At 37.9% G+C, this 17,430-nt stretch overlaps 1 protein-coding gene and 1 non-coding gene across 5 annotated transcripts; one reads left to right on the top strand and one right to left on the bottom strand.

Annotated features, from left to right (window-relative positions):
* The first annotated feature begins 8,213 nt into the window (after positions 1-8,213).
* TRNAW-CCA lies at positions 8,214-8,285 on the top strand. Its single transcript has one exon. It is a non-coding gene; the product is annotated as a tRNA-Trp (tRNA).
* Positions 8,286-10,501: 2,216 nt separating this feature from the next.
* On the bottom strand, positions 10,502-11,850 carry LOC110885475. 4 transcript variants are annotated; one of them, XM_022133185.2, is made up of 4 exons: positions 11,721-11,850; positions 11,479-11,625; positions 10,901-11,237; positions 10,502-10,790 (listed from the first exon to the last, which is right to left on the bottom strand). In XM_022133185.2, exons 3-4 carry the CDS (start codon positions 11,195-11,197, stop codon positions 10,644-10,646), a joined length of 444 nt encoding a protein of 147 aa, XP_021988877.1. In that variant the 5' UTR covers positions 11,198-11,237; positions 11,479-11,625; positions 11,721-11,850; the 3' UTR covers positions 10,502-10,643. The 4 variants fall into 4 exon arrangements, with proteins under 4 accessions (XP_021988877.1, XP_021988879.1, XP_021988878.1 ...); XM_022133187.2 differs by having other exon boundaries at positions 10,901-11,221; XM_022133186.2 differs by having other exon boundaries at positions 11,688-11,822.
* Between the last annotated feature and the right edge of the window lie 5,580 nt (positions 11,851-17,430).

Raw genomic sequence — 17,430 nt, 5'->3', positions numbered from 1 at the left:
CCTTCAACATAGGCAGCCTTCTCAATGGTTAATGATCCATGTTGTATGGTACCATAACTCATGGTTCTTCCCTTAACCCCATTTCCAAAATTTACAAATTTACCCAGTTTTTCTTGATAATTACTAAGTAAGCTCCTATCCCCTGTCATGTGCTTGGAGCTTCCAGAGTCGCAGGACCAGATCTGCTACAGATGACGGTTCTGAAATGATAAGGTTAGAGATTTTTTGGTACCCAAACCTGTTTGGGTACTTTTTCTTATGAAAATACACTAGATATTTCTTCGCGGGATGAATAATTCTCATCAGAACTTCTATTTAATGTTGAGCCATTAAAATAATGGTTTTCTTTGGAGAGATGGCGTTGAATTAGCTTCAGAATTTCAAAACACATACAACTTGTTTTGTCTATATGTTTAGACAAATGTGATTGTGATGGAAGCTTTTTGCTTCGTAGAAATTTGGGATACATTTCTTTTGGTTTTTCAGAAAAGTTTTGAATCTCATCCCTTTTCCTTTTAAGCTGCTTTTGGATGGCTGATAAAATTTATCAGAACTGCCTGATTTGCAAGAGTCAGCATTAGAATCTGATATTATTTTATCAGAATAGTTTTCTAATGCCCTTACAAAGGTGGTAGGTGATGTGTGCAAAATGTAACATATAAATTAAATCAAATAAGGCATAAAACTAACACTTTTTTAGTATTAATGTTGGAAAAAAAGCGTGTTTTTGTCTTCCTTTTGAATTTACAGGACTAAATGAGCTTAAACGAACAAAAGGAGCAAATAAGCAGCCAAAACCAGCATAAATGCAATGAAAAAGAATAAACGTGACATGCCCGACCCCTCGGCAGCATCCCCAAAGTAAAAACAAGGAATCAGAAGACTGACCACGGGGCCGTGCCCAGCTGAACACGGGGCGTGGTTAGGGACCTGCACAAAAGACAAACATGTAGAAGTTTCCACGCCCACCACGGGGGCGTGCCCAGCTCAGCACGGGGCATGGTCAACCCAAAGATACGCAGAATCTTAGCAAATCTTTATAGTACAGATACGAAGTTGACCACGGGGCCGTGCCCAGGAGACACAGGGCCGTGTGGGGCCCTCTGTTGACACTTGCAATTAATGAAAGAAGAGAAAAGGCTGGCCACAGGGGCGTGTCCGCTGGACTCGGGGCCATGGCTAGAGTTCTGTGCAGGCTATAAATAGGGGTGATTGGTTCACTTTAAAGGCATCCCTTGGCAAACCACTACTCTCCCACTTTGCCACCACACCACCACCTCAACAACACCAACACCCACCACCATCATCCATCATCCATCTTTAGAGTGTGTAGTAGTCTCGGGATCCAAGATTGATTATAAGGGTTCTTGCCAATCAAAGGCCATGTTTGGTTAAACCTCTTACATCACTTTGCCAATCAAGATTGAATAAATTTCGGGACGAAATTTCCTAAAGGAGGGGAGACTGTAACGCCCTGCTTTTTCGTACTTTCTACAAATAGAAAGTCTCGTTTGTATTTCCAATTTTGGAAGTCTTGTGTTCTTGTAATCGTCATTTCGTTATAATTGTTGTAAAGTCCGAGACTTGGATCATAAATAAAATTCGTATTACTTTAAATTCATGTTATACATACTTCATACTTGTTCGTACGTTTGAATTCGTGAAACAATTGATACAATGTTCATAATTATTGGAAACTATGGGTTAAACTTGCAAATACATGAAACATACGAATCATATGTTATTTGGATACATATGACACTTATTTACGACATTCATACGCTGAATTATACTTCACCATGCTTGGTTGATGATATTCATACTTGTCCTATCTTTATAATATGCTTATATGACATAATACACCCTTGAAATACCTTAAAACATTCAAAATAAACCTAAGGGACTCAAAATGACAACTTTTAAAACATAAAATCGCGCCTGACGGTCCCCGGCTACCCGCGACGGAGCTTGCCTCTTCCTTTGCGCCCCGCCACAGACTTGGATCCGCGACCTGACTTAATCAGCCTTGCTGATTGGCGGGTTTTGTTGTGTTTTCTTGAGTTTTAAGTGTGTTTCTTGTCATAAATACTCACAACCACTAACCCTAATCACTTCCCTATAAAATCCAACCCATCTCCAAGCATTTTTCACTTTTCAAACACCTCAAACTCACCCTCAAACACTTTTAATCAGCTGAAATTCGCCAAGTTGGACAGATTCATCACAAGTTACTAAAACAAGCATATCTCACTCATTTCTCAACCTTTTGCTTTGATTCTTTTTCCTACTTGCTTAGATTGACCTTAGGAACATTTCCACAGGTTTTTCATGGAAAACCAAGGTTTGAAATGTCACCAAAAAGGCTCCAAAGTAGACTGAACTTTCTGTTTTTTATTCAAACTTTGTTAAACTTAGTTAAACCTGAGTTATCTCATCTCATTCCTATGTTCTTATGCTCATAATCAATTAAATGGTTAGTTGGGTTTAAACAAGGTTGAGACATGTAAAAATAGAGGTGTAAACCTCATAAACTTTCTATTTTGTTTAGGGTTTTTGTGACAACTCGTATTTCAAACCTCTCATTATACTTTGATTATGTGATTTTGTGAACTTGTTGATTAATTGAATGTTATGTGTTATGTGATTATGTGTCACGAACGTATGTATGTAATATGATAACATTACACGAACCAATTGCACAACAATAATAACCCGATCGCACAAGCCCATTTGGGCCATATTCCTTGTATTCGGATCAAGGCAGCCCATGATGGGTTCGGCCCACTCTCTTTTACATGCATAACACTTAGGAGAAAGGGTATACTCCTCATAACTTGCAAAACACAACACACACACAAAACCCTAGTTCTCTACTCCCCCCTCTCTCTTGTTCGACGGCAATCCTCATAGCCGAAGCCTCATCTCGTGAAGCTTTCTTGATCGGATCACCTTTGTGTTACCTTCTAACCGGTTAGTGTTTGACTATCGATTGTATGTTATGTGATGTTGTGATATACATGTTCTATGTGATGATTTAAGGATGATACATGATCGACTTTGGTATGAAATCGGCTCACATGTATAGTGTTGTAGATCAATATAGGGTTGTTAATCACATGAAGTTGTTGATGATCTAGAATTGATTGCATGATTTAATCGGCTGTAGACAAGTATATATATGGATGATTGGTTGGGTTATTACGTTAATAAGCATACTAGTAACCAAGAACATGAATCTTGTTAATATGTTTAAGTGTTGTGATTATTGCTCGTGTGTTATTCATATTTAGGGTTCATGAGAATCGATTGGAATATGCTTAATTTGATCGATTGTATGCTAAATGGATAGTTAGAAACTGTTGATTGATAAATTGTAAATTTGGAAACTGTTGAATGATTGTAACCGAATAGCATAATATCCGGATAGTAAAACGGATCGCACAAGTTTCCTCTCGGTCGCACAAGATCAGGTCACACAAGACCTGATCTGATCGCACAAGATGAATCGCACAAGCTGGGTACAATCACATTAGGCACAGTGTACAACCAGGACATGCATGATCGCACAAGACTTGTGGATCGCACAAGACAGTGCCGATCGCACAAGGCTTGGGCCACACACAAACAATCGTACTGTTGGGCCTTAAAGCCCAATATCCACTCGCACAATCCAACTGGATCGCACAAGTCATTCGGATCGCACAATTCTGTCCGAACCGCACAAGACCAATCTTTGCTATTAATTGGGCCGTGCATGTATGTTTGGGCTTTCTGTTCGTGTGGGCCGGTATATGATTGGATCGCACAACATGTTGTGGATCGCACAAGGTTGTGCTGAACGCACAACATGTTGGGCAAGAACGTTGTTGGGCTTCGGTAGTGACTCGTACAAATGGTTCAGCCCAAACCATTTGGACCGCATAAGTGAATCGTGGGCCTAGTTAGCTGATCTGTTTAGCGAATTCTAAGTGTATGCCATGATTGTTACTTGTTAGTTTTGTGTAAACCTATGTGCACTACTTGAAGCAAAACCTGACTTCTTCGGTAACCATGTTAGGACGTGGTTGACCACATATAGCTCAAGTTACCTTTTGTTTATCTGCCGAGCAAACCAAGGTGAGTTCACACTTTTTCCAAGGCATGGGATTCCCAAGGGTTGGGAATGGGTAAATGAACTAAACGGTAATTACAACCATCCTCTGGGAGTAGGATGCCAAGAATACACACTGGACTAAACCTCTATCATTGAAGTCCCTCATTTATATCGACTTAATCGCCGAGGCCTATGGCGAGCGGGTCATTAGTTAATAGCGCTATTAGGTTTAACAAACCTCACACCGTGTCGTTCGAACGGGCATGTACTAATGGACTATGGGCAAAGGGTCAATGCTGATAGACATTGACTTAGGGCACCTCTTACATTTTCGTAGCAGTCGATACACTCGGTCTAGTAACACATGGGAAGCCCCCACTAATCTTCGCAGACATGTCTTGGAGACCGTGATACGAATTAATACGATACATGGTTTACAAAACAAATATATGATTTACGAAACGAATACTATAACTAAACAATCAACTGTGAACTCGCTCAACTTTGTTGTTGACTCGTTGTTACATGCCTTGCAGGTCGTTAGGTACTCATGGAGCTTGCACAGGGAGGCGTGGTCGTTGTGGGACATGGCAGTGTGTGCCATGCTAAAAACATTACTTTATTTCGTACCTAATACTTACATTGGGTTTACAATTATGCTTCCGCTAAACACTTAACTATGTCTCTGATTTGAAACACCTTTCATATTGTGTGGTTGAATTTTACTTATTACTTGATGTGTTCAATATGATTGGTGGCTTGATCCTGATCATGTCATGCCTCCAAGCGGTGATACTCCGCGTGTGGATTTTTGGGGTGTGACAGTTTTACCCACAAGTAGTGTTCAAGCTTGAAGCTTGATGTTTGTGTGATTATAGGACAAGCTTGGGCTATCCTACTAAAATTCCACACATTACTTGATGATTTCTTAGATTAGTTGTGTTATTTCCTTTCTTATTGTATGTTCATGACCCTCCTTGAATGTTTATAACATCAAGTGTAGCGGTGAACACCAAGAGGTACCTAAATGGAAGACTTGTTCTTCCTACCTCCTACATGACTTCTATGATAAACAAAGAGGTTCCTAGATGGGGGATTCATCCTCCTACCTCATGCTTGACCTATATGACAATATTAACATTATAAAATACTTATATATTATCCAAATAATCGAACCTTTGATGATGAATTTGTGTTCATTTGTCAAAGTATTAGATTACATCATCTAAGACTTAATAACTTGTTACGATTCTAATGGGTATTAAACCAATGGAATCATTCTAACCCCTATGGGTTTTATAGTGTCAAGAATGAGTACTAAGTCTAGATGATTATTTCCGTGTATACTTACTTTGTTATACTTTAAATTCCAAATCTACACATCCCTTAATATTCAATCCAAACCCATTCATACACTAAATCTCATTAACTCGTCAATACTTGGATAATCGGAAGACTTAGCAAATTTGTGAGTACACTTGACCCATTTTCCTTTTAAATACACTTTGGGTGCAACATGTTTTACTTGTTAAAATGCACGATTCACAAACATGCTTTATTCATTCAATCCTTATACATGCTTTGTTATGCATAGTTTCATGCTAGAATTCATACTACTTGTTAACCCGCCTTAACAATTATAGCGCTATAGGAGTAGCACACCACCCGACGGGGTTTTTGTTAAGTTATATTCTTTACAGTCTCGATATTGTTATATCGAGGGATGCTATTATTCATTCTTTATGGTCTCGATATTGCTATATCGAGGGATGCTATTATTCTTGTGGACACTTGGGTTTGACTTTTAGTTGTGCATGATAGTTTGACATTGTATACCAAATTGCTATGTTGGATTGAAAATACTTTTATACTTATGCCATGTGTCTAAAACTAGTGTACTCGCCAATACTTTTGTATTGAACTATGCTTTTAAAACATGTTGCAGGTTTAACGATGATGTTGGTGATGCATGGAATCTAGTAGGATGTTTAGATACACACTTTAAATTTTGTACTCCTATTGTATTGTATTTCATTATTCATGTTGTTACATTTGCTTCAAATCCTTGTAATTGTCTCTTTAGAAATGGAATGAAATTTATTATTTAAATACTTGTCACAATTATTAGTGTTATGATGTCTCAAGCAATCTATTTCGTCTCATTCCGATGTTTCCACCATCAGTTGGGGTGTGACAACTTGCTCGAGTAAAGTTTAGAGAAATGAGGACGTTGCTTGGAGTTGAAGACCTCGAAAGGGAAATTAGGGGGTGAATAGTGGATAATTTCCGGTTCTAGGCCCATCATAGTGAGGTGTAAGGGCCGACCCATGTATCGTCTAAACAAGTCGGTTTAGGGGATGAGATTAGGGTTAAGTTTCATGTCTTACAAGTTTGTTTTATCTCCATATATACCTGGTGAGTTTAGGGTTTTGGTATGAGAGTTTTATTGTAATTGGTTTTGAGTAATTTTGTGGTTATGATAAAAGAGAGAGATTCCAAATATTGTGGGTTTGTTTTAGTTTTGATATCAATTCTTATACATGAAATTATGCTAATCAACGCGCCGCTCTAAAGCCAATATCCGCGAGTATGAATACCACCCGTGGTGATCATTTGCAATTGTTTGTTTATTCGTTCAATTCAGAAATGAATGATGAAATCAGTTTCCTTTCAACCAATCCTGGGCAAGATTATGTATCATGAATCTACTTAAATAACCGAAAGATGTTATACGGGATTGTTAAGTATCATTTTAAAGTTCTTTGGTTCAATGTAAAATTAATTTCTTATAATTATACCTGTAAAATTCGCTTTACACTATGTTTCATATAAAAGTAACAAAGTACGTTAATATCAAGCTTTTTCGAGTTCAACAAGACTGGAGTTCGGCTTGTGTTAAAATTCTCCAAAAACATATATCCAAGTTGTTAACATAGGTGCTATTTGTTTTTGCAGACATAAATTGTATGCAAGCTGATTTCATCTGTTTTTATGTCTGCAACTGATTATGTGGTCTGAAGCTCTTCAAGCTGAAAATATAAGACTGTTTGTTTTTATAAATTGATACCGTCTGTACAAACTACATGAACTTTGTTTTATTTTCCAAATCAATAAGTTGGCTAAAATAATCAATCCCAAACACCCCTTAAATCACATCATACTTTCACGACATCATACAAAAATAACCTAACTACAAACCAAATAGTGAGAGCAAAAAATTGAACATGCTACCTAATACTGCACATCAGTTCATCAAACTTGCACAACATCACAAAAAAATAACCTAATTACAAACCAAATTGAACATGCTACCTAATTCTTACCTTAGGTGGCCGCTTGGCCAGAGCGAGAAGGCCGGACGGAACAAGAAGGTGGCCGCCGACGAAACAAGGGACGGTTGATGCGAAGTTGCGATGCCTGGATTGTGAGGGAGAGTGTGTAGCGACGTGGAGTTGAGAAAGAACGGAGATGAGTGTTCTTTTTTAGGGCTGAGGGGCTGAGGAATGAAATGGCCGAGAGAGTGGTGGTGGTCCAGTTTTGGTTCAAATTTGAGTTTAGAAGGTATATGAGGGAGTAGGGTTTTTTGTGAAGATGTTTGAAGAAAGGTTGTCATAGCTTTTTTTTTAAACTGAAAAAAGCCATTTTCATATCTAATTAAAAGAAAAAAACAAACAGTCTTTAAGGGTAACGTCTGCACACTTGCAGACATCAACTCCCTTGAAGATGTTTGAAGAAAAAACAAACATCCCCGTAACCTACTTGCTTTACAGACAAAACCAATTATTCTTTTTACATATTGAAAACCAAAATGGGTTATTAACAAAACCCACATGTGCGAAACTTATTTCAATTGTTAGGGAGTTGGGCACTTGGGCTGGTATTATCGACTTTATTGGGCTGATTTGTATAAATTTTGGGCTTTGATAGTTGCAAATTTGATGTTGAAAAGAGTGATCTCTCAAATTTAACTCGTCATTAGTTACAGATATACCATTTAGAACAGGTCTATCATGTTTTCCTCTAATTCTTCTTAATAAAAAAAAATGAATAAAGTATATCAATTAGTTCATTATTAATCGAGTAGTAATAAAAGATTGTATCTTTAGATAATTAACACCAAGGATCTGTGGCGCAATGGTAGCGCGTCTGACTCCAGATCAGAAGGTTGCGTGTTCGATTCACGTCAGGTTCAAACTTTTTTTAATTCTTGAAACATAAAATTGTTTCACACACACCCTCACACTGCGCCTGAATTGCCAAAATGACCCCATAATCAACTAAAGTCCAGTCCACTTTAACTTACAAAGTACAGCTAGAATTTTGTAATGTCTATGCGGTGAGGGTTAATATGTCCATAGTTTGATCATCGGGTCGAAACTAAAGCGGAGCAAGAAGTGGACGAGTCATCCACCTTGCCATTTTAACCTAAAACCGGGTTTAGAGGGTTGCAGTTTAGTAAAGTAGCGGATAGACGGTCGAGAAACACAATGTTGTGAAATCTGACATTGTTGTTACTAATGTTGAATATCCAAAATCCGAATATGATTGTTGCTTAGGAGTAAATTAATCATGTATGGTCCACCACATCTAGTGTGGGTTGACAGAGTTTGATGATGGCAAGGATTTGATTAAAAAAAGGGAAAAATAAAACATGGGTGCAACCTGTAAAACATAATTTTATTAGTTAAAGTTCATAGTACTTGTAAGATATGATTTCATTAAGTTTCTTGGGACAACTGAAATAACTGAACCCAACTCCATAACTTGTTGGCAATTGTTATAAATATTATTCATATGCTTAGAGCACCTCCAATGGTTGCCACATCACCTGTCCTTAAACTCAAACCACCATCACAACCCATAATTGGAGGTCCCTAGTCCACGGATGGTGAGTCCTTGGCAGCGGACCCGTCCGAAATGGCTGGGGTGGGCCCTTCTCACACAAAAAATGTTATTTTTATATTTTTTTATATAAAAAGTGAAGTGTGAGGTGGAGGTTTGTAGTGGTTTGTGACATGCTGAGGTGGCGGTTTGTAGTGGTGGACGGGTTGAGTTGAACCACAACCACTGATAACTGTACTAAGAAAATCTTGGTTCAAAATGTGTATTATTTTAGATGTTTCTTTTCTTCTTGAACAGTAGTCACAGCAAAAGCTATTTATTTGATATCCCACATAGGCTGATAGGCACCCTTATGAGAATTTGCAAAAGAAACCAACTATAAAAAGAGATGAGATGAGATCCACACATATTTGCTTCATCTAGCTTTTTAGCATATTTGACTCAAAGTAGCTTTTATTATTTGAATCTTTTTATTTTTTTTTTGCTCAAATTGCCAAATTGAGTATATTTTTTTTCTTCTTATACAGTATTGGTTTGGCCCAATAAGCGGTTAACCAAACCTGACCTGGATTAACTGAAACTGAATGCATGTACATAACTGATTAACTAAAAGAAAGTTTAACTGAATTCATTATACATGTACATAACTGAAATTGTTTTAACTGATCCTAAACCCATTTCAACTGAATCGATCAGTTTGAAAATCCACATAACCGACATTTTCGGTTATGGGTTCAGTTGGACTGCAGTGGCGGATCCAAGATTTATTTTCTGGGGGCGTGGGGTTTAACCGAACTTTTAAGGGAGGCGATCAGGATTTTTGCCTACAAAATACACTAAATTTTTAGGACCCCCCCCCCCCCCCCAAAAAAAAAAAAAAAAAAGAAATATATAAAAAAAATTCTTACATGTGACTCCGCCACTGGATTGGAGGGTAAAATTGACCCATGCACAAAAAATGTAGGAAAAAAAGCCGGCAATTCGGCAAACACACTTGTGACGGGTCATGGTGCAGACGATGACAGGATGTGTTGAGTTTGTCAAAATTATAGAAAAAAAATCCACCGTGGGTTTTGCTCAAAATGTTACATATCCACCGTTATATGTGTCATGACGATAAATAAGCCGAACATAGAATTTACTGAATGTCCCAAGGTCAGTCATCTTACATATGGTGACAGTTTATAACATAGAATTTATTGGATGTCCAAAGGTCAGACAACTTACATATGAACTGACTCAGTGAACCTTTTTTTTTTTTTTTTGAAAATAACTGACTCAGTGAACTAGGGCAGATTCTAGGTATGCATTAATGCATTGTTTTTTGATAAAAGAAAAAAATATCCTGAGGTATTCTATATCAATCTTTTTACTTTTAGTTGGGTTAATCATAATCTCTATATTATTTCATCAATATATCTTAATGTTTTGTAAAGGAAAAGAGGGAAATGTAGAAGGTGTTAAAGATGTAATTATTAATTTATTAGTGATCATGAAAGTATCACAAATATGAAGAAAATAATGCCACCTAAATAGAAAAGCCGAATATTACTACGTGTATCATGATTAATTTCATAAATATGTTTGAGAATTTATGAAAAAGGAAACATTACACTTTCAACTTACAAGAATAACCCATGATAGAAAAATATTGTGATTTGTTATATCCACCCTTATGTACAAGGAAACAACTTCTATTGTATCATTCTCAAGGAAACACATGATTATGTTGATGATGGTTAGGCCAATGCACTCCTTCCCTTGAACAAGGTAGAGGTGCAGAATGTGCAATGTAGGTAGGATACTCTTGCCCCGGCATCAAAACCGAAAAATCTGACACATACGTCGGTTGTACCTGTCACAAGTCAATCCACGCATTGTTAGTGGATTTTTCTGTAAAAGTTTGTAACGATGGGTTGTATGCTACAACCTATCGTTGCAACAATGATGTATGTGTGAACTTACATGTGGTTCTTTATTTACGAGCTTGTGCATTGGCCTCGAGTCCTCGGGAGAGCGATGAGTGCCATGTTGTGGCAAAGGGAATGAAGCATTTGGTCTGAAGAGATGTTCGAATATCGCCATTATAAGGAACATAGATATTAAGACCGCCGTGGCAACAAAGCCAAAAGATATAGCGTTCATCGATGTCCCGAAGTTCTTCCATGGACCTTCACCGTCACCTCCCACTTGAGGCGGGCTATTGGGCGAATCTGTGTACATATTCCATGCCTTTGATCTTTCTGAATTGAACTCATTCATGCTTGTGCTTTGTAATCCTCTCTCCTAGCAGATCAAATCCCTTGAAATAAAACCAAAAAGATAAAAATACAAGAAAAAGAACCCACATCTCCTAAAAATTTATTAGGTAACCATCCACTAAACCCTAGACCCTAGACCTTGTAAAATATTGTGTTGTTTCAATCACTTTAAACCTTGTCGGGGAACCATCATCGACAAGTTCGAACAAGATCAAATCTTGTTGTTTCTTAAAAGACGAGAAAAGGGTATGTTTTTATACAAAGAAAGCCGAAAATAGTTACCTTTGTTTCGAACGAAGATGGTGTAGCGCTTAAGCCCTCGTCAAGCTACGGTGCACAATGCAATATTCGAGTTTTGGTCCTTTCGAGCACGGTTTTGGAGAAGAAATTCCTTTGTTATTGGAGAGAAATGAGAAGACAAGACTCCACCTATGATTCTATTATATGTTAGGGAGAAGAAAGCAGAAATATATTGTTGTGTGCAATGATACCTGATGCCTAACTTGATGAATACTATACTATACCTTACTTGTTGCCTAGAGAAACCATAAGAAATATAATGAGAAATCAAGTTATAAGAAATCAAAAGCATGGGCCTTTGTTGTCTGGAGAACCACAACAAGACGGACCAATTGGTCCTTTTTTAAAAGCATTATATTTCTACTTTTCATCTAACCCTTGAGCTGGCATTTTATTACTCATGTGAGGGTCGGGTCGGGTCGGGTCAGGTGGGTGATAAATCACATGGATGAATACTTAATACATGGTAAAATAGTTTGGGTTGAGCATATTTAATATGATTGTAAAACTTTTGTTTAACGATAGAGCATGTGTTATACCGTGTGACTAAGAGGCGTGGAAGTGACTAGGTCGTGAGCCACACGTGAACACCACACCTCCTGCGCATGAGTAATAGCGTGAAGGGATCGTGTGGAAGAGCTCACGCTTGTGGGAATTTTAAGAGAAATTTAGTTTGTTGACCTTGAGCCCCCCATAACCATTTTACAGCGGTTAAAATTTATTATTTGAAAAAAAATCAACTATTTTACCTACAAATATCAACTTAATCTTTCGTTACACAACAATAATAGTTTTCTTTACTCGGCCATTCTCTACAAAATGGATCCAAAAAATCCCAACCCGAATTCTTTTCAACTCGATCCCTTGCAAGTGTATTACCCGTGCTCCGATCCTTTGCTTGTTGTACCACCCACCCTAGTTATCATTTGCCTATTGTAATCAATATATTTACCATAACCAATAGCCCCAGCCTGAAATCATTCTCGAAACTCAACTAGCACTGTCTAAAAAGAAAAGTTCTAAAAAGCGTGCCTCTGTCCAAAAAGAAGAATTCTAAAAAGCGTGATTCCGAAACCTAACAACAATCCGGTAAGGCCATGTTTTCATGGATTACAACCAATGTTTTCATAACCGGACCGGACAATGAGCCGGACACACTACTGGGTCACTGGTCGGACCGGTTGAACCGGTCGAACCGGATTTAAGAACCGGACAATGTCAAAATAGTATATATAAATTATATAGATTTCTATATTTTAAAAGTAAAAAATAACAAAATTCCAATACAAGAATCATATTATATCATAGAAGATTACAAAGTTATAATCTTTTAATATGAAATTTGTATTAGTAATGAGGCATTTAAAAAGATTTGTTGGACTCCAACTGATATCAAATACACTTTTGAAATACACACTCCTTTCCACGCAACATCAACAATTAAATAAGGGAAAATCACCAAAATAGCCACTGCAACGCCGTCTTTGCGAATTTGGCCACCGGACACCCCTTGCCGAGCCGTTTCAATATCCTGAAACGGCACAAGAATTTTGGTTAACGGCCACCCACTCGCCGTTTGACACGTGTCCGACAATGCCTGTAACGGCTTGAGAAGCAACCATGGAATGCCACGTGGCTGATAATGTGGAAAGATCTTAGCCAAGCCGTTACAATCGGCTCATGTACAAAGATCTTAGCCAAGTTCCTTCAACGAGCCAAGCCGTGTTCCTAGGATCTAGCCAAGCCGTTACCGTACACGCATGGACCCCACTTCTGTCATCCGAGCCGTTACAGCTGGGTCCGAGCCGTTTCCGTAAACTGCTTGTGCCGTTTCAACTGCGCCGAGCCGATTTAGCTGGCTCCAAGCCGGTACAGATGGTCCGGGACGTTTCAACATACGGTTCGAGCCGTTTCAGCTGGCTCAGGCCGTTTGAACTGAATTCAAGCCGGTACAGCTGTCTAAGGCCTGTTCAATGTGTTGTTCCAGCCGGGTCAACGTGTTGTTCAAGCCGTTTGACCGTATGTTCTCACTATATATTTACCCACTTGTTTTTTGGTGTGCTTGTTTAACGAATCCCTCTAACACACTTAAATCTCAAATAAAATGTTATCTTGCTTTCTTTATGTGATTATCATAGATGTTTTCGTGTATCAAATGCAAGAAATACTTATGAAATCACACGTATCTGCTAGTGACGTGTTCCTGGGCTTTAGTTATCAAATTCGGTTTTGATATTGCTTATCATATTGGAGTGTCTTTCTCTTCAGAAATGCCGTATCTACTTACCCAGTTAGTGCGGATGGAACTATCGAGCAAAAGACGCATCTTTATCATTCCTACAAGCGTTTTGACTCGAATTCCAGAAGAAGGGATTTGATTCACTCCTAACTTTGAATTTGTTCTCGGGGAGGTTCTAAGTTCTAAGCAGTGGTTTGGTGAAGTTATCTGAAGACTGCTTTCTTGGAGACCGAGCTTTTTTCTCTACTACCCGTTTCTGCGGTTATGAGAAAAGGTCCCGATGAGAAATTTTGTTTGTAATTTTTACATGTTATGGGTCAAAATGAATCACTTTACTAGCGGTTTGGCGAAGTTTTGTTTGTAATTTTTACATGTTATATCTTTTATGTAATTTGTATTAATTAATAATAAAAATTATGTGTTTTAAATTTGTTTGGGTTGTTTATGTGTTCCGTTCACTTTTAATTCTGTTTTGGGCTTTTTATATGGGTTGTTCACTAACAAGTTAACGAAAAAAAAATACATAACTGTTTTGGGCTTTTTTATACGGGCTGTTCACTAACAAGTTAACGAAAAAAAAATACATAACTGTTTTGGGCTATTTATACGGGCTGTTCACTAACAAGTTAACGAAACTGCTTTGGGCTTTTTATATGGGCTGTTCACTAACAAGTTAACGGAAAAAAAAATAAAAAAACTGTTTTGGGCTTTTTAAACGGGCTTTTTACCCGTTGCCTTTCCATCTTCCCATGTAAACGGCCAACCATTGCCATTATTACCTCCCTTATTACCCACTATATAAACCCCCCCAAAGTTCTCATTTCTCCACGCCGTCCCTGTTAACAGTCTTCATCTTTTTTGAATACAATCCGTTCATCCGTTCACATGGCAAATGCATGGACCGAAGTTGACGACATCGCCTTGTGCGAAGCCTGGGAGGAGGCAGTGACCAATCCTCCACCACGGGGACAGGGGGCCTTTGGGTTCGTGTTCAACAGATTTTTGGCCAGCTTCGTGGTCCGGACCATAACCGAAGCGTGGACGCCTTATCTTCCAGGTTTCGGGTGGTGCGGTTGGAATGCGAGAGGTTTGACCGCTATTTCACGAAGGTGGAGAGAGAAATGCCGGACCTTGATGAGGATGATCAGAAGGCGGTGGCGCTGATCAACTACCGTCATGACGAGGGACAGGATTTCAAGCATGTCTCGGAGTGGGAGGCAATTAGGATTTGGTTTTAGTTTTTTTTTAGTATGTTTTCTTTAGTGTTTTTATGTTTATGTTTAATATTTATCTTATTTATATAAAAAATATTTTGGATGTTATAAAATTTTGCATGTTATAAATTTTTGTTAACTGCAACGAAAATGGTAGTGTATAACATTAATAAAGTTAACAATTTTTGTCAACTGCAACGAAAACGGTAGTGTATAACAATTTTTGTCAACTGAAGCCCAACCTGAAGCCCAACCTGGCCCAATTGTGGACTGCAACGAATTGTCAAGTGGGCCGTTTTAAACTAGTGTATAAAAATAAAATAGTTAACAATTTTATCAGCTCCTAGTAGGAGGATAAACTGGTTAACATGTTTGGCTTTCATACGAAGGGCGCAGGTTCGATCCATGAAGGGGCCGTTTCTTTAAAGAAGAACCCCCTTTTTTATCCATTTTTTAAAATTTTCACTTTAGGCCCCTGAAGTTTTCATAAGTTTACTAACTGATCTAACTGTATTTTATTAACCTACTTATTCTTTATGTAGGATATTTAACTAACTCAGTTAATTTGATTACTAATAACTTTCCTTGTTAATTAATTAACCAAGTTAGCTAACCTTGTTAACTTTATATTGTTAACTTATAGCTTGTTTTGGGCCGTTTTTTACTATTTTTATTTAACTTTATTAATTAGTTTAATTAATTAAAATATTAATTAATTTTTGCACGGTGCATATCGACAAACGGCTCTTTGGCCCAAACATTAACTTGCACGATACAATCTAAAAATATTACAAACTTATTTCGTGAATTACAGATAGATTTTTAAACTTTCAAACACTGAAAGGTGTTCAAAGTCCTCGTCGTAAAGTATTGCGTAGTCGAGCAGGGCCTCTTCTACGATCTCTTTTTCTTCCATGTTCGGATTTGTTTTTTTCACATTTTTGCACCTTCCTAAAAAACGTGTACATTTAAAGCGTAGAAAAGAAAGACGAGTCATCAACGCCTCGACGCTTCGGGACGTCTCTTGTAGGTGAATGCAGAAATTGTTGAAAACCTGCTCCCAGAAAGCAGGATCGGAAACTGAATAAGTGCCCAGTTCACGAGCGGCAGTGTACGAAACGACAGCAGCAATATCTTCCTCGTCGGTCCAAGAATCCATTTTTTTAGTGTGAACTTTTGGGATGAGAATGATGTTTAATAGGAGGGAGTAATGTATGTATTTATAGGTTTGAAGAGGGTAAAATGGGAAGATTTAATGTTAAATATTAAACATATTACAAAGAAGAGTTATTTTATTTAACAACATTTGGGCGTGGTAAACACCGCCAAAAATACAGTTTATCAGCCATGAATCGTCTATATGACAAACATATTTGCTTTACGTCTCCAGTAATGTTAATGGGTTTGTCTGTAACGAGATGCTCCATAAGCATACACAGATATACAGCTTCATTTCCTACGACTGACCTGTTGGAAATCACGTAGTTATCGTTTAGCTCATGAGTTATGCAGCATTCTGGTTTGCCTGTCTTTTTCCAATACTGCAAATGCACCAGCAACCCAGTTAAATACACCTTAAGCTTCGTCAACCGTGGAATAATAACTGCCCTAAATTTGTCTCCTCGTCCACAAAAGTTTTCAAACGGGTACAAAACTAATTCCTGGGATGCCAACTCTAACCGTACTAACATCCATTCGTTATTGTCAATCGACAGTGGGAAAAACACAAAATCCACGTCAACAAAGGAAGGAAATGGGTTTTCTTTACCATTTCCATAACCAACCACGCTTTTAGGAACCGATTGTAGTAACGTGTCATAGAATTGAGGTGGGAGAATTGTCCACCGCAAATTTAACGTCGGATCCCTTTGTAAATTTCTTCTTCTCCAAGCCATTAGTCGTCCAGTCCATCCCTCAATATGCTGTTTAATGAATATTTATATATTAATAAACACGAAAAAATACAAATTTTGGTAATAAAAAATTTATAATGAAATTACCGTTGCTGTTAGGTAGCCATTACAACGATAGCCTAACAAAGTACCCCAAAATTTTTTGTCCAACTCCACATAACGAGTGAAAACAGCTGAATAATAGAATGGGGCGTCCCCATTACTGTAAAATGTTGCAACATCTTTTGACCAATTCTCAGATTCGTCGTCTGGAATTGCCCATCTTCCGGCTCTGTTTGAGTGCAAGCTTTGACGGTTATTTAAAAAGTTGTTTTCTTCCGGCACCTGCGGCACAACCGTTTCAGACGAGGAAGATTCACCCGACTGTCTGGGTGCTCTCCATTTCTTAAGAATCCACGTTGATGATTTACTATCTGGTTGAGAGCAGTATACGTTGTTTTTGTCAGCCATTATTGGTTTTAAGACTGTTTCAAGTGCTATGAGTGGCGTTCTAAGAAAATTTTTTGTGATCTTATTTAACTTCAAAATAATTTATGAAAAAATTGTTTTTTTTAATAGGTTTCATCAC

The sequence above is a fragment of the Helianthus annuus genome, chromosome 10 (assembly GCF_002127325.2).
Source record: "Helianthus annuus cultivar XRQ/B chromosome 10, HanXRQr2.0-SUNRISE, whole genome shotgun sequence".
Taxonomy (NCBI): Eukaryota; Viridiplantae; Streptophyta; class Magnoliopsida; order Asterales; family Asteraceae; genus Helianthus; species Helianthus annuus.
The sequence above is the reverse complement of the archived record's forward strand: the minus strand, read 5'-3'. Positions and strand labels throughout refer to the sequence as shown.

What these genes read in the sequence shown, in the direction of transcription:
- LOC110885475 (XM_022133185.2), bottom strand. Translation starts at nt 11,197, where the DNA reads ATGAATGAGTTCAATTCAGAAAGATCAAAGGCATGGAATATGTACACA. An exon ending in TCGTAAATAAAGAACCACAT is followed by an intron (nt 10,791 to 10,900) that starts GTAAGTTCACAC and finishes GACTTGTGACAG; the next exon opens with GTACAACCGACGTATGTGTC.